This window comes from Lissotriton vulgaris, chromosome 7 (genome assembly GCF_964263255.1).
Source record: "Lissotriton vulgaris chromosome 7, aLisVul1.2, whole genome shotgun sequence".
NCBI lineage: Eukaryota > Metazoa > Chordata > Amphibia > Caudata > Salamandridae > Lissotriton > Lissotriton vulgaris.
In genome coordinates, this window is record NC_141695.1 from 686,177,220 (window position 1) to 686,194,215 (window position 16,996).

Sequence of the window (16,996 nt, forward strand, 5' to 3'; positions counted from 1 at the left end):
GATGTCTCAACCCTAGACCAACTGCCGGTGAACCCGGAACTAACCGAAGACAGGAAAAAAGAGTTACTGGAGACCCTACAATCTTTTGCACAAATGTTTTCCGACACTCCAGGGAGGACCCATCTAATTGAACACAAGATTGAGACAGAAGAAGGAAAACGTGTAAAACTAAAAGCCTATCGGATCCCCGCAGCAAGGAGAGAAGATGTCAATCGGGAGATACAAGAAATGCTCTGGTTAGGGGTGATATGACCCTCCAGTAGTAACTGGTCGTCTACGATTGTAATGGTGCCAAGACGGGACGACCAGGCTCTGCATGGACTTCCGCGCTTTAAAAGCTACATCCTCCTTCAATGCCTATCCCATACCTAGGGTGGATGAACTAATCGAACAGATAGGGGAGGCTCGATTCATCACCACATTAGTCCTGACAAAGGGCTATTGGTAGGTTCCCCTCAGAGAGGAGGACCGAGGAAAGACCGCCTTCGCAACAGAAGAGGGACTGTTTGAGTTTAATGTCCTCCCCTTTGGCCTTCACGGGGCTCCTGCAACATTTCAACTCTTGATGAACAACATAATGAGCCCCTATACAGTTCATTGTTCGGTCTACTTAGATGACATCGTCATCTTCAGTAACACCTGGGGAGACCACTTGAAGCGTGTACAGACGATTTTGACGGCACTAAAAAATGGCTGGACTACACGTCAATGCCAAGAAATCAAGGGTTGCATACCCTAATGTCAAATATCTAGGATTTATGTTAGGGGAGGGAGTCATAGCCCCACATCTTCAATAACACCTGGGGAGAGCACTTGAAGCATGTACAGACGATTTTGACGGCACTAAAAACGGCTGGACTACACGTCAATGCCAAGAATTGAGGGCGGCATACCCTAAAGTCAAATATCTAGGATTTATGTTAGGGGAGGGAGTCATGTCCCCACAAGAAGAAAAGATTAAAGTGATACTGAATACCCCCTTTCCGTCCTCCAAAAGAGATCTAGAGCTTTCCTAGGCCTGATAGGGTATTATAGGAGATTCCTTGATAAATTTGCCAACATGGCTAGTCCCCTTACAGACCTATTAAAAAAATTTTTAAACATCCCACATACTAAAACCCCCCGAGAACGCTCACCTGGCCTTTCAGCACCTAAAAGAAGCCATAACCACGAGTGCGGTACAAATACCTTTCAACTTTAGTAAACCTTTTTCCCTGGCCACAGATGTCTCCAACACAGGGTTAGGGGCGGTATTATCCCAAATAGGTGATGACGGCCTTGAACACCCCGTCCTCTTCATTGGCAGGAAACTACATCCTAGAGAGTGCAAGTATCCCACCATAGAGAGGGAATGTTTGGCCAGACGATGGGCCGTCGACAAACTCAAGTACTACCTAGAGGGGAGATCTTTTGTCCTCTATACCGATCATGCCCCCCTTCAATGTGGATGTATAGACACGAGGCACAAAACCCAAGAGTCCTCAGGTGGTTTTTGTTCCTACAACCATTCTCTTTTGTTGTGCAGCACAGAAAGGGCACAGAAAATGGAAATACAGATTATTTATCCAGGTCCTCTTTTCTCCCCGATCGGGAGAAACCAGGGGGGGAGGTGTGTAAAAAGGTGTCCCGGCAGGAGGAGAAGGTGCCACCCTCAAATGACCAGTGGGTTGTTGACTCTGCTTCGTCCCCCTCTCTTCAATTACCCCAGAACGGCTGGTGTTCAGACCAACATCTCTTCGCATCGCCAGAAGAGGACACAGGAGACGGCTCCTTTAACTGGGCATACGCATCGCCAGAAGAGGACACAGGAGACGGCTCCTTTAACTGGGCATATGTGGAGGATGAAGTCCTGCCCCCGTCTGACGTAGGAACCGCAGGATTGGCCAAAAGAGCGGAAGAACAGTATTCAGCATGTGATGACACCCAGGATGGAGACGGAGTTGGAGTTTTGGAGCAAGACGAAGGAGGCTGTTCTCGTAACGAGGGAAGAAGAGGCGTACTCGCTGAGGCCACCGTCCCCAGAAAGCGCCGTGTCACACTCCCGAGGGAGGAGTGTGGCTGAAGCAGGTACGGAAAAGGTTTGCAGGCTGGGTAGGGAGGCGGGTAGACTTCCCTCCTTAATAACGCTAACGTCTGGCTAGCCGTTTTGTATATAGTATAAATACTCTTTCCTTACCCGGTTTTCCGTTCCCCTCCCCTCACCCTTTCCTCACAACTACACCCTCACACGCCGTTGTATAGATCCCTTGACAAAACACATGTGCAGCGGTGACCCTAAACACCCCGGTTCCCCTTGGGCATTTGGACCAAAAAGCAGTGTCCTGATAGCCTCTTCTCTGTGTTCCTTTCCCGTATGGCTGGTGGTGAGAGCAATCCAGGCCCACGACGAGGGGAGTGAAAGCAGGAAGAACAAGGCCACTGAACCTGTACCCTGTAGGAGGGATACCGCAAACACGGATACAGGAGACTTTGCAAGAGAGAGACTCACATCACATTATAAAAGAACTTTCATAAAAATAAAACCCTACTTGCCCAGAACAAGTTTCCGGTCCCTTCATTCAACCCCGCCACAGGGAGGAAGCGCATAAAGGAGTTGTGAGCCCCAACTCAACTGAAACGCGTCCCCCAACGCTCCCTGCAACGGATACTGGAGACTGCAGAATGACGAGCAGTGAGCTTTCTTGTGAGTGGCAAACAGGTCCACCCGAGGAGTTCCCCACGTCCGAATGACGTGATGTATGTATGTATGTATGTATGTATGTATGTATGTATGTATGTATGTATGTATGTATGTATGTATGTATGTATGTATGTATAGGCATTTATATAGCGCACTACTTACCCGTAGGGTCCCAAGGCGCTTCGACCGCTGCGAAACCCTTCCTGGCTTCCCTGAGAGATGGTCCCTTAATGGGTATCTCCAGGGTGAGACCAGGCATCCCCGGCGGTCTGGTGGGGCCGTTAGTGAAGATGAGGCAAGCTAATGCCCAGAGTTGCCGAGTGTGATCGCTGATCGGAGGGGGCACCAAGGCGAGAGAATTATCGAGTCCGCTGACCCTGGTCCAGAAACCTGCCGCGCCGGGAATCGAACCCTGGTCCCGGGCCGTCCTCTGCTCTCGGGTCTGCCGCCTCTAACCAGTGAGCCACACTACTTCACTGGTGATGAACCACCTCCGGATGAAGCCTCCACTCGTGGTTTGCAGAGAACTGCTGACTGCCTGCACGAACGTTCAGAACTCCGGTCAGATGATTTGCCATCAGACAAATCTGATGGTCCTCGAACCCAGGACGAAAGAAGCAGAGCCTCTCTGCAGAATGCGACCCCACTCCTCCCTGCTTGTTGACATATCACATCGTGGTAGTGTTGTCCGTCTGGACTTGAACTGACTGACCGCGAAGGGAAGGGAGGAAGGCCTTGAGCGCCAAATGTACCGCCCGCAACTCTAGAAGGTTGATATGAAGCAACCTTTCCTCCGGAGACCAAAGACCCCTCCAGATCCCCCAGAAGCGCACCCCACCATAAGGTGGATGCATCCGTTATCACTGTGGCCACCGACGGAGGTAGATGGAAGGGCTTTCCTTGAGACAGATTGTTCTCCACACTCCACCAAGACAGATCCGCTGCAGCTTCTCTGGAGAGCCTCACAGACTCCCTGAGATCTCCGTTGTGTTGATACCACTGCCTACTAAGGCACCACTGGAGCGCCCTCATGTGCCAGCGTGCATGGTTGGCCAACAGAATGCAGGAAGCAAACAGACCTTCAGGACTGGAACGACCGCTCCGTTGTAAAACAAGGGAATCATTTCCTGAATGTCGAGAATCCTTTGTGGAGGTGGGAATGCTCAACACACAGTAGTGTCCAGTACTGCCCCTATGAACAAGTTGAGCTGAGAGGGCACCAGTTGAGACTTGGGCACGTTTATCGAGAAACCCAATTTGTACAACAGCTGAGTTGTAACCTGCAGATGATGAAGCACCTTCTCTGGCGACTGCTTTGATTAGCCAGTCATCCAGATAGGGGAAAACCGGAATCCCCGATCTCCTGAGATGTGCTGCCACCACTGCCATCACCTTGGTGAAGACTCGAGGTGCAGTAGTAAGTTAAAACGGGAGGACCACAAACTGATAATGTTGCGACCCTACCGTAAAACAGAGATGCTTCCTGTGCGACTTCAGGATCGGGACATAAAAATACGCGTCCTGCAAGTCGATCAACACCATCCAATCTTCCTGTTGCAGCGCTTAAAGAACCTGCGCAAGGGTGAGCATCTTGAACCTCTCCTGCTTCAGAAAAAGGTTCAAGATCCTGAGACCCAGGATTGGACGTAACCTGCCATAATTATTGGGAATCAGGAAATACCGGGAGTAGCATCCCTGACCCCTTTCCCGCTCTGGAACCACCTCTATTGCATTCTTTTTCAGTAAAGTTAGCACTTCTTCCTGCAGGAGAAGAAGGTGGTCCTCCGAGCAAGCCCCTTGACAAGGAGGGTAATTTGGAGGGAATTCCCAAAAGGGAAGAGCATACCCATTCTCTAAAAAGAATGAGAACCCAAAGGTCTGTAGTGACAGATTCCCAATCTTGCAGAAAATGAGTTAGCCGACCCCCCACAGGACCAACATGATCCAGAATGGTGGATCTAGGGCTGCTTTGCTGTGGTAAGAGGAGGGGAGGTAGAGGATGTGGAGGAGAAGGGCTGACGGCCTCTTGGACGACCTCTGTTCTTGCCCCTGTAGGACTTGTACAAGGTGTTTTGCTGCTGCTGCTGACGACGACCTCCCAAAACCTCCGTACTTACGATACAAGGAACCTCTAGGTTGAGCTTGAAGGCCCAAAGACTTGGCAGTGGCTTTACTGTCCTTAAACCTTTCCAAGGATGCATCCGCCTTCTTTCCAAACAGCCCAGAACCATCAAAAGGGAGATCCAAAAGTGTTGCCTGCACATTTGGGGAGAACTGCGATGATTTAAGCCAGGCACTCCTTCTTGTGGCAACAGAAGACCCCTTGATCCTGGCAACAGAGTCTGCAGTGTCTAGACCACTTTGAATTACCTGACGAGCAGCCGCTTGAGTGTCTGATAAGACCTCATTAAAATTGCCTGTCCTCCTCAGACAATTTAGGGGCAAGTTGTTTAGCAGAGTCCATTAGGGCATGGATGTAACGTCCCAAAAGACAGGTGGTATTTGTGGACATCAAGGCCATGCTTGCAGAGGAAAACACCTTTCTTGCAGACTGGTCAAGCTTTTTGACTCCCTATCACCAGGAACCTGAGGAAAAGCAGCAGATAATCTTTTGGAACAGGCAGCTTGAACCACCAAACTCTCAGGAGAAGGATGGGAAGTTACAAAGTCTGGATCCCCTGGAGCTGCCCTGTATCTCCTGGCAACAGACTTAGAAACTGCCGGAGCCGAAAAGGACTTACGCCAAACCTCCATTACACGCTCAGTGATTGCATCATTGAATGGCAGCAAAGGCTCTACCACAGTTGAAGGCGAATGAAGTACTTCCATAAAGATATTGGACTTAAATTCAGCAGCAGGAAGCTGGAGGTCTAAAAGTTATGCTGCCTTCCTAATTACTGTGTGGTAAGGAGCCACATCCTTTGAAGGAGCATCAGATGGAGGTGAAAGCTCCCATTCTGAAGACATGTCAAGGTCACTTGCCTCCTTCAGTTCTTCAAAATAGTAATCCGACTCCTGAATCTCACCTTCCTCCATTTCTTCCAAACGATACCTCTGCTCTTCAAAAAAACTTCGAGCCTCTCTCCTAGATCTCATTCTTGGAACAAGAGCCGGCGTCGAACACGGATCTGGAGGCACATCCTAGGTCGAACGAGGTCGAGCTGACGGCTCCGGAGATGAAGGGAACGGCGTCAACTTCCTCGGAGCCGGGAAATGCCAAGACCGCAATGCTGACAGAAATGGCACAAAGGGAGCCTGAGCATAGGCCTGAGGAACCCCCAGATTAAACGCCAAAGGACCCATGGGACCGGAAGGTGCGCAAGAGGGGTACATAGCCCTTTGAAAGACTCCATACATCGGATTTAAATAAAGCGATGGATCTTGACCCGGGCCAAGGAAAGGTGGATAAGTGCCTGGAGACGGCTCAGGCGCAGGCATTACCGGACTCGGGCCAATCAGCGCCCACGGTGGAGCCACTAGAGTCGACGACTCATCTGGCACTGGAACTTCTTCCACCGGAGCTGGAGAGTGTGCCAAAGTCGGCAATAGAACCGGCGTCGGAGAATGTGCAGGTGAAGCCACCGGCGGAGCCGATCTTACAGGAGAAACCTGATTCGAGGGAGAAGGTGATACGAAATCTTTACGACATCAAGCAGTTGGCGAGGTCGACTTCGGAGCCGTGTCTTTACCTGAACGGCGTCTTGATCCATGCCTCTTCTTCTTCTTATGCTTCTTAGATCTAGAAGCATGCCCAGACGTCGACTTCGAGCCTGACCTCAACCTGGAACGAGACCTCAACCTTCATCAACCTCTTTTCTCCTTCCTCATCTTTGCCATTAAGAGTTTAGCTTCTATTTCCTTTAACGCCTTCGGATTCATTTTTCTACAGCAGGTGCATCCCTCAACGTCCTTGATCCGACGACAGGCACCAGACACAATCTTCATGCGGATCTGTAATGGACAGGTGTCCTCTGCACTCCCTGCAGGGCTTGAACCCTGACTTCCTCAAGTCAGGTCAAGTCAAGTCAGAATTTATATAGCGCACTACATACCCAGAGGGTCTCAAGGCGCTTGAGGAAGAGGGGGGGTTGGGGGGGGGGGGGGGTTTACTTATCGAATATCCAGGTTTTAAGCTGTTTTCTGAAGGCTAGGTGGTTTTGAGTAAGGCGGAGGTGGATGGGTAGGGAATTCCAGGTTTTGGCCGCTAAGTAGGAGAAGGATCTTCCCCCCATGGTGGCTTTGTGGATGCGCGGAACAGCGGCGAGGGCTTGGTTGGACGAACGCAGCTGACGGGTGGGGGTGTAAAAGGAAAGGCGCGTGTTGAGACAATCAGGTCCAAGTTTGTATAGGGCTTTGTGTGCGTGGGTGAGGAGACGGAACGTTATCCTCTTGTTGACGGGGAGCCAGTGAAGGTCTTTCAGGTGAACGGAAATGTGGTCTGTGCGGGGGATGTCTAGTATGAGTCTGGCTGAAGCATTTTGGATGCGTTGGAGTTTTTTCTGCAGTTTTGCGGTGGTACCGGCGTAAAGGGTGTTTCCGTAGTCCAGACGGCTTGTAACCAGTGCGTGGGTGACCGTTTTTCTTGTTTCGGTGGGGATCCAGCGAAATGTTTTTTTGAGCATGCGTAGGATGTTGAAGCATGATGATGAGACGGCGTTGACTTGTCTGGTCATCGAGAGTGAGGAGTCCAGGATGATGCCCAGGTTCCGTGCGTGGTCTGTCGGTATGGGGGCTTTTCCTAGGGCCGTTGGCCACCAAGAGTCGTCCCAGGCGGAAGGGGGTGCACCTAAGATATGGACTTCCGTTTTGTCTGAGTTCAGTTTCAGACGGCTGTGCTTCATCCACTCGGCTACTTCTTTCATCCCTTCATGTAGGTTGGTTTTGGCGGTGATTGGGTCTTTGGTGAGTGAGAGGATCAGCTGAATGTCATCAGCGTAGGAGATGATGTTGAGGTTGTGTTGACGTGCGATGGTTGCGAGGGGGCTCATGTAGACGTTGAAGAGGGTGGGGCTGAGTGATGATCCTTGCGGGACGCCTCAGATGACTTTGGTGGCCTCTGACTTAAAAGGGGGGAGGCGGACTCTCTGAGTTCTTCCAGCGAGGAAGGAGATGATCCAGTCCAATGCTTTTCCTTGAATTCCGATGTTTCTGAGGCGTTGTATCAGGGTGCTATGGCAGACTGTGTCGAAGGCTGCAGAGAGGTCAAGGAGGATGAGGGCGACTGTGTCTCCGTTGTCCAGTAGTGTTCGAATGTCGTCTGTTGCTGCGATGAGGGCGGTCTCGGTGCTGTGTTTGGCTCGGAAGCCAGACTGTGAGGAGTCGAGTGATTTGTTGGTTTCGAGGAAGGCGGCGAGCTGATTGTTGATGGCTTTCTCAATGACTTTGGCAGGGAATGGGAGGAGCGAGATGGGGCGGTAGTTTTTGAGTTCGGTGGGGTCAGCTGTGGGTTTCTTCGGAAGGGCGCTGAGTTCGGCGTGTTTCCAGCTTTCTGGGAATGTGGCGGAGTCGAGGGAGCATTTGATGACGTCTCGGAGATGGGGTGCGATGATGGAGTCTGCTTTGTTGAAGATGTGATGGGGGCATGGGTCTGTAGGGGATCCTGAGTGGATGGAGTTCATCAGACGAATGGTGTCTTCTGTGGTGATTGGGTTCCAGTCGAAAAGGTTATTCGGAGGAGGTACAGGTTCGGAGGTGAGTGGGGTGGACTGGTTTGCGGGTTGGTTGTCAAAGCTGTTATGAATGTCGGCGATTTTGTCATGGAAAAATGAGGCGAGGGAGTTGCAGAGGACTTGAGAGGGGGTGATGTTGTTTGAGCTGGCGGTGGGGTTGGTGAATTCTTTGATGATGTTGAAAGGTTCCTTGCTGTTGTGGGCGTTGTTGTCTAGTCGGTCTTTGAGTGCTGATTTCTTGGCTGTCCGGATTAGTTGGTGGTGTTTGCGGGTGGCGTTTTTGAAGGCGGCTTGGGTGATAGTGTTTGGGTCTTTTTTCCAAGTTTTCTCAAGGGAACGACAGAGCTTCTTGGATTTCTTACGGTCATCGTTGAACCAGGGGGCGTTCTTGCTTCCTTGCTTGATTTGATGTTTTTTCAAGGGTGCTAGTTTGTCGGCGGTTTGGGTTAACCATTGTGTGAGGTTGATGGCGGCTTGGTTAGGGTTCGTTGAATAGGCAGGGGGTTTTTGAAGAAGCGATGTGGAGATCTGGTCGATGGTGATTTTGTTCCAATTTCTTCGCAGAGTTGGTTGAGGGTGGTTGTGGATCGTGGTCTTATTGTAAATGAAGTGGATGCAACTGTGGTCCGTCCAGTGGAGGGGTGTGGTGTGGGTGAAGGAGATATGCTTGCTGGAAGTGAAGATAGGGTTGAGTGTGTGTCCTGCATAGTGTGTGGGGGTGTTAACAAGTTGTTTGAGTCGGAGATTGGCGAGATTGTCCAGAAGGTGGTAGTGTTACTGTCGTTGCTCTTTTCCAGATGGAAGTTGAGGTCTCCCAGTAGAATGTATTCTTCGGAGGGGAGGGCGTGTGGGGTGATGAAGTCAGTGATGTCTTCGCTGAATTTTGTACGGGGTCCTGGTGGCTATTAGAGGAGGGTGCCTCTGAGTGTGGTATTGGGGTCGGTGTGGATCCGGAAGTGAAGGTGTTCGGCGATAGCGAGGTTGTCTTCTGAGCTGGTTGAGACGCGGATGGTGTTCTTGTGGACGATGGCGATGCCTCCTCCTGTTTGGATGGTGCGGTCCTTACGGATGATCTTGTAGCCGTCCGGGATGGCTATGGTGATGTCTGGAGCTGAAGAGGCATTCATCCAGGTTTCTGTTAGGAAGGCGATGTCCGGAGAAATGGTGTCGAGTAGATTCCAAAGGTCGATGGCGTGTTTGTGAACCGAGCGGGTGTTGAGAAGGATGCATTTAAGGTGGTTGGTGTTGGATCTCTGTTTGGCGTTTGTGGGTTTGGTGTGGGTCTTGATGCAGGTGAATTTGCAGGAGTGGCAGGTGAAGGGTCCATGGGTGTGTCCTGGTGCTGCTTGGGTGCAGTTAGGGAGTCGGCCGGGGTTTAGTGCTAAGAGGGTGGAGGCGTCGTATGTAATGCGGGAGGGGTGGGTGATGCGGGGACCAGGGGGTCTGGCGCTGGGCGCGATCCAGGTGCGGATGGGCGTAGACGGGCTTACCTTTGGCGCACCTTCGGCGCGACCGCAGCGCGTGGACGCTGCACGAAGGTCCATCTGTCTTAAATGGATGGTGGAGGGGGTGGAGCGTGGGAGGGTCAGCTGGGAGGCAGTAGCGGGGAGGAGAGGCGGGTCAAGGGAAGCAACAACACAAGATGGTGAACAACAACACAGAGCGAGACAGTGGCACAGCCAGCAGAAAACGGTGAAATGCAGTGAATCTCTAAGCAGGCTAGCCCAATGTTACAGCGGCGTCGCGTAAATAAATTAAATAAATTAAATGTGCAAAATGCGGCATTTCGATTCTAAGCGCTATGACCTGTTGAATGCGCTTGAAAACTAATAGCAAAGCAGGCTACGATACCAATCGCTTAGGAGAAACTCCGGGCAATGTGAGTTCAGCTCAGGGCGGAGGAGCAGCACGATGGGGGCTCTGGAGATGGGAAGCGTGGGGAGCGACCGCTTAGGAGAAGGTCCGGACGGTCACAGAGGTGATCAGGAGGAGGTGAGTCTACTATCCGTGGGTGGGAGGGGCAGCTGGGAGGCGGTAGCGGGGAGGAGAGGCGGGTCAGGGGAAACAACAACACAAGATGATGGACAACAACACAGAGCGAGACAGGGGCACAGCCAGCAGAAAACAGTGAAATGCAGTGAATCTCTAAGCAGGCTAGCACAATGTTACAGCCGCGTCGCGTAAATAAATTAAATAAATTAAATGTGCAAAATGCGGCGTTCCGATTCTAAGCAGTATGACCTGTTGAATGCGCTTGAAAACTAATAGCAAAGCAGGCTACGATACCAATCGCTTAGGAGAAACTCCGGGCAATGCGAGTTCAGCTCAGGTCGGAGGAGCAGCACGATGGGGGCTCTGGAGATGGGAAGCGTGGGGAGCGACCGCTTAGGAGAAGGTCCGGACGGTCAGAGGTGATCAGGAGGAGGTGAGTCTACTATCCGTTGGTGGGAGGGGCAGCTGGGAGGCGGTAGCGGGGAGGAGAGGCGGGTGAGGGGAAACAACAACACAAGATGGTGGACAACAACACAGAGCGAGACAGGGGCACAGCCAGCAGAAAACGGTGAAATGCAGTGAATCTCTAAGCAGGCCAGCACAATGTTACAGCGGCGTCGCGTAAATAAATTAAATAAACTAAATGTGCAAAATGCGGCGTTCCGATTCTAAGCGCTATGACCTGTTGAATGCGCTTGAAAACTAATAGCAAAGCAGGCTACGATACCAATCGCTTAGGAGAAACTCCGGGCAACGTGAGTTCAGCTCAGGGTGGAGGAGCAGCACGATGGGGGCTCTGGAGATGGGAAGCGTGGGGAGCAACATCCTTGTAAAGGAAACAAGAAGAAGACCAGAAAAAGAAGCAGAAACACAAAGTAGCAAGTGAAACCACGGAGAGTCCAAGAAAAAACGTTAGCGTCGACGGCGCGGAAAAAAGAGAACGGACGTCATCACTCCAACGAGGACCTCTTATGGCTCAAGTGACGTCAGCGGAGTCGCGAGTGGAGCCATGTTTCTGTAACGTCGTCCTCATCGGCGTGGAGAGCTACAAAAAATTTCCGAATGCTGCTGGCGAGGGGATATTCACAAGGTGAGGAATCCATTGGCAGATGTATCCATCAGAATAGATAGTTTCTAAACCATATTAGCCCATCTACCTGGTTGCACACCATCAACAGTCTTTTAACTCTACCCAGACTCTCTCGCTCTCTCGCTCTCTCTCTCCCCCCCTCCGATGGTTACTCAAAAATGCAGCTGCATGCTGTTTGACTGGGAAAGCATGATTTCACTAGAATACAGTTCCACCCACTCCACCAAGTCACAGTGAGACCACAGCATTTTGCTACAGCACACTTCCCAGTCACGAACGCAGTCTTTTCTGCCAATAGGGACTCATCAATTCACTGCTGCTGGGATCTAGCTCAAATGGCTCTGATGGGTAGGATGTTCCACTACACAGCAGCTGCCTGCTATCCTTATTCATCTGCTATCCTTCTTCATCTCAGTTACAGTGACAGTAAACATTGCTGCTCGTCTGCTTCATGTCATTCACTTGAGACGAGGGGCCTGGATCTCAACGTGCATCCAGAAAAGGTGCATACTTACACCATACATTTTATTTAGCCAGGTTCGGCAGATTCTGTAACTAATTATGCATTTTATATAAGAAGTGTATTTACAAGGCAATCTGCAGGATTACAAAGGCCTAATGCATATGCGGGGCTTCAGTGCTTATGCCTTGCTAAAGAATTTTCCAAAAGTTAACAAGCCAATAGGTTTGGTTTTAATATGCTAACAGAGGGTTTTCGTTGAAAAGTAGTCCCTCATGCAGTTCAGTATAGACACTCCATTAGAGGAGGAAGGATGCACACAGACCACCAAGTGAACTAGATGAAAGAGTAATAGTCCGCTGAGCAGGGACTTAATTGACAAAGTCCCAAGCCACTGTTTAGAAGAGGCTGGTCAAAGAAAATCATTGGTTGAAATGGATAGACTCAATGAAAATATGTAAATAATAAGGTCTGCTGGACAGCTACATTTTCAAAACTCAGACCTAAAAATACTGCAGCATATGCAGACTAAAAAGCACCAGATTAACATAGCTGTTACTTACTACTGGGCAGTAAATGCAGCAGTAATGTCCTGCAGCAATAATTCTATTTTAGTGAAGCATTATCAGTGTATTTAGATCCCATATGAAAACATGTGTAGAGTACATCTGGTCCTTTTGTCACTGCTGTAGAATATAACAATAGGTTTGCTAATGCTAATCATGAATTAACTTTACCTCAGTTCCACGGAGGTAGTGTTCCCCATGCCTTCAAAAAGTGTTCCTCTACAGAGACGCTTTGCAACAATGCCGCGTAGTCCCGGCTCCGCTTCAGCAGGTAAATTAGTGTCCAGCAAAGAAAGACTTTAGAAAGAAACATAATATTTTCTTTAATTACACAGTTTAGAATCTTATAACATCTTTGTTCTTTTTAGAATTATGTAGATTCAAGCACGTGCATGTAGACATACATTTTTATACATGAAGAGAAATTTAAAATAGCTACTGCTTTATGCTGTTCCAATACAGATAATAACACATATTCCTTTTAACATTCAAATATTTATTTCAATGTAAGATACTCCGATAAACTGTACGTCACAAAATTGTGATTGTAATGAAATCAAATGAGTGGAAAGTAAATTGATTCAGGTTATAACATAACAAAATATAATCAAAATCAAATCAATAAAATAAATCCGAATACAAAATGTAGGCTTGTGTTTAATTTAATCCAACAACAAAAGGCTTGAAATACAAAAATAAGTACTGAGGTCGCCAGCAGTGGAACAATGGAAGGCAGACTGGTATAAGTAAGCCAAAGCGGAAAAGAATGCATAGTCACAACCGATGGTAGGCATGCCCAGTCCCAAATAGGTGTGACACTGGGAGCCGGTCCTCAAAGCCATAAATTCAAAATCGGACGACTTACAGCCCTAAATGCAGAGCAAATCACAACTGCAAGTTGCAATAGTAATAGAAGTGTGTACATGACGAGCTCTACGCTCTATTGTGTACAGGATTTGGCGTAGCTGCGATAATGCAAATTCTGAACTGGTTATGTAACCACTGCTTTTGCAGCTATATTACAACCCAGTGATTTTTCTGGCTGTGTAGACTGGCTGTGTAGACTGGAGGGGAGTTTCCATGGTTGTTTGTCAAAACTGTACAGTCACTTGCCTTGGATTTACTGAAATATCTGGTAAAAACAGCAGTTGAAATTCAGGGAATAATATTAATTGTGGTACTGTGCGGTTTATGGCAAAAAAGAAAGAATAATGGGGATATAAAGATAAGTCCCTTCTGAGGTCTCAAAAATCATTGGAGTTGAAATATAAATATTCCTGCTAAGGATGCAGAACTTGTTAATGGTTATATTTTGTACATTCCATGCAATTAGTTAGTAAAAAGGCACCTGAAAAATATGGCACTCTACAAGTATATATATATTTACATAAACTAAACAAAATACTGCATTTGTGAAAAATAATTCACTTGTGGTCAGGAGGGCGTAATTTATGATGTGTAAAGTAGAGGTTTCCGCAGTGCACAGTAATATGAAGCCATACTAGTAGTTGTGCAGATGGTTGGCGTTGATGTAGTCTTGGAGTTGTGCATAGACTACTTTTTCAATGATCTTTCCGTACAAAGGTAATTGAGTAATGGGTAGGGAGTTGTTGAGGTCATCAAGATCTAGTGTGGAGTTTTTCAGGAGTGGGTGAACATGGCCACGCTTGTGAAATTTTGGGAAGATGCTTTGATTGAAAGAGGCACTGACAAAGGAGAGTAGGGCCAAGACTGCTTCTCCAGAGAGAGCTTTGATGAAAGAAGACAGTTCCATCGGAGGTGGCTTTGTGGAAGTGGAGATTGTTAGTGAGACCAGCATGAGATAGAGATTTGAAGGATGATTATTATGAAGTGATACGAGATAGGGTGGGTCTAAGAGAAGAAGCAAGCGTAATGCTGGTGATGTATTGTCAAATTTGTTTATTTTGCACAAAAAAGAGGTTGATGAAACTGTGCAATAGACAAAGGATCGGTGCAGTGTTTGATTGTCAGCAGCATTACTGAAAGCAAATATTAATTAATGGAAATATTTGAATCAATCATAACCATCAGTAACATTTCTGGTCACATTCCATTGTTTTTAGCTCATCATGCTATTCATTTATTTATCTCATTTGAGTTTTTGTAAACGCAATGGCCTGTTGCAGAGCCCCCTCAAAGCACTCAAAGAGAGGAACGAAGAGACTGCATGAGCAAATTGAGATGGTTTACATGGAATCTTGATGGGTAGAAATGGCGTACTCTTTGTAGTGGGAGAGCCAGCCACAAGACAGGATTGGATACAAGACTTATGCATATCACTAAAAGGATAATGGTGGTACAGGAGTCAAGGAAACCAAATGTCCCCAGGTTTAAGTGTACATATAAAATACTTTATCATTAAGATCAAGAAAATGCTTTGCGGTGGTGATCCGGAGCTTAAGGATTCCATTTGTGGCACCTAAAGGGCAGTATTTAGTGATCACTTGTTGGAAGACATGTTTGTCATTTTCTTAAACAATGGTTTGAACCTCGATATGGAGCTTTGTCTGTGTCTCAATCCACAAATCACCTGGCCCAGTCCAAAGGGGTCTGATCTGCGACTCTTAGCCTCTGATCCCACAAAGTTACAACACAAAGGAGAGAAATGCACTCCTGCAGGATTGGGGGATGGATTCAAATCTGAATTTCGCAGACCAGTCAAGTAAAGCAGACTCTGTATCTGTCTCTATCTTCCTGCCTTGGCCCTATGACCGTTACTTGGTAGATCACCGGGACAGAAAGAAGGCCTGAACACAATGCAGGAAATGGCATATACACCATGGACTTCCTGAAGTCAGTTCCCAGTAGGAACAAGTGAAGCCAGTAATTATAATGGATACCGATGGTCCACCAGAGAATCCGGACTGCGACCAGGTCATCTTGAGATCCAGGCACCCGATGTTTGACTAAACTTGAGACTCTAAAGAAGAAACTGACACAATACTTCATCCGTCCCACTGAAAGAAATTACAACGATTTGTCATACTCAAGGGAATTGAAACGGTGTCCTAAACAAACATGGGTGACCAGACCCCATGCTGGTCATTGACTTCAGCGTCAGATCTTTGGATCAACACCACTGTGTACATTAGGTTGGGATCTTTGTTGTTTGGGTGGTGGGTTGAAGGCATAAGGTATTTTTGTGAGACTGAGAGACAGGTGGTAGGTAGTTACTTTCCAAATGAGAAGTAGAGCTGCACTGTTGTAATATTCTTATTTTCTTTATTGGGTTATTTTTCCAATAAGGCAAGTCTTTTAATTTCTTGTTAGGACAATACTATTCTTAAGCCTCTAACATGCATGCTTTTTGCGGTATACAGGTTTCAGGTACCAGGACTATGGATTCCAGCAGAATTACCTCCATCAGGTCACTCAAAAGAGCCAACAGTGGGCATCAGTGCTAGTGAAAGGTAAGCAAAGAAAGAAGAATATACATATTTTAAGCGTTTTTTCTCCTAAACATTTCTTTTATATTGGATACATTAAAAAAGGGTAGAAAGCAGCTTTCTCCTAAACGTTTTTTTAGATCATAGTTCTCGTCAGACCTTGTTTCTTGTGTTTCTTTTCTTTTCCTAGCTTGCGTTTTCCTCCGTGTCTACTGCTGGACAAATTCAGACATTGTTCTTTTCCTTGTTTTCCCCATCCTTAAATTTGTCTCCTTATTTTTAATACTCTTTTGCTGCCCTTTCTTGGTGTTTTCCTTGCTATTGAGTTCAACTAAAGCAAAGCTACAGCTTTAGGACGTTCAGCTTTATTTCACACTTTTAGAGATTGGAGGTTTGAGACAAATTCCTATATCTATTAAAGTTACATTCTACCCGTTTTTTTCCTTTCTGTCAGTCCCCAACCTTTCCCATTAATGCACAATGCAGGTAGGGTAAAGCTGATAAACAGAATCATGTGGTCACTGTATTTTGTTTTCCCGTTGCCACCTCATGAACCACCTGGAGAGCCATGGCCTTCACCTAAGCCATGGCAGGCCCAGGATTCGAAGAGGTGGGCCCGCTTCACCTGCCAGTTCTTTCAGGAAGGCTCAACTGGTCAGAATCTCCCCTCTTCTATCTTTCCTCTCGGTTTCCTCTCTCATCCACCCTATTCTTGCTTCCCGTTTCCGCTTCCTCCCAGGGTGTTGTGTGTTCCTCTAATGGCCGTTTTGCCTCCTGACTGTTTCTATGTTTTTGTCCTGTTGATATGGTCCTTCTTTTTAACTCTTTTATTTCCTCTTCTTTTTCAGTTGCCTGCAGCAGTGACACCTTTGTTTCTTTGGTTCTGGAAACTCAGCAGCGGAGGATTAATTGCACAGAGTTGTCCACGGTGGTACGCAGGTTTGTGCAATTACCATAATTTAGGCTTGATCCCCAAATATGTATTCCTTAGAACGTCTCAAATCCCTTGTGGGAGGAAAGCACTCGCAAATTACTAGAAACCCAAAGAGTTCTAAAGATACCAGAGTCTGAGTCGATCTGAGTGCAGGTTCACTGCTCAGCACTGGGCAGAGGCCTGTATTTTAGAAAACAT

General features: G+C 47.8%; 1 protein-coding gene across 1 annotated transcript in view; it reads right to left on the reverse strand.

Annotated features, from left to right (window-relative positions):
• C7H17orf75 (chromosome 7 C17orf75 homolog) overlaps positions 1-16,996 on the reverse strand; it is a 166,262-nt gene that overhangs the window by 92,322 nt on the left and 56,944 nt on the right. The window contains exon 3 of the mRNA XM_086930902.1: positions 12,629-12,754. Within this exon, the coding sequence (XP_086787028.1) occupies positions 12,629-12,754 (126 nt within the window). The remainder of the gene's footprint in view (positions 1-12,628; positions 12,755-16,996) is intronic.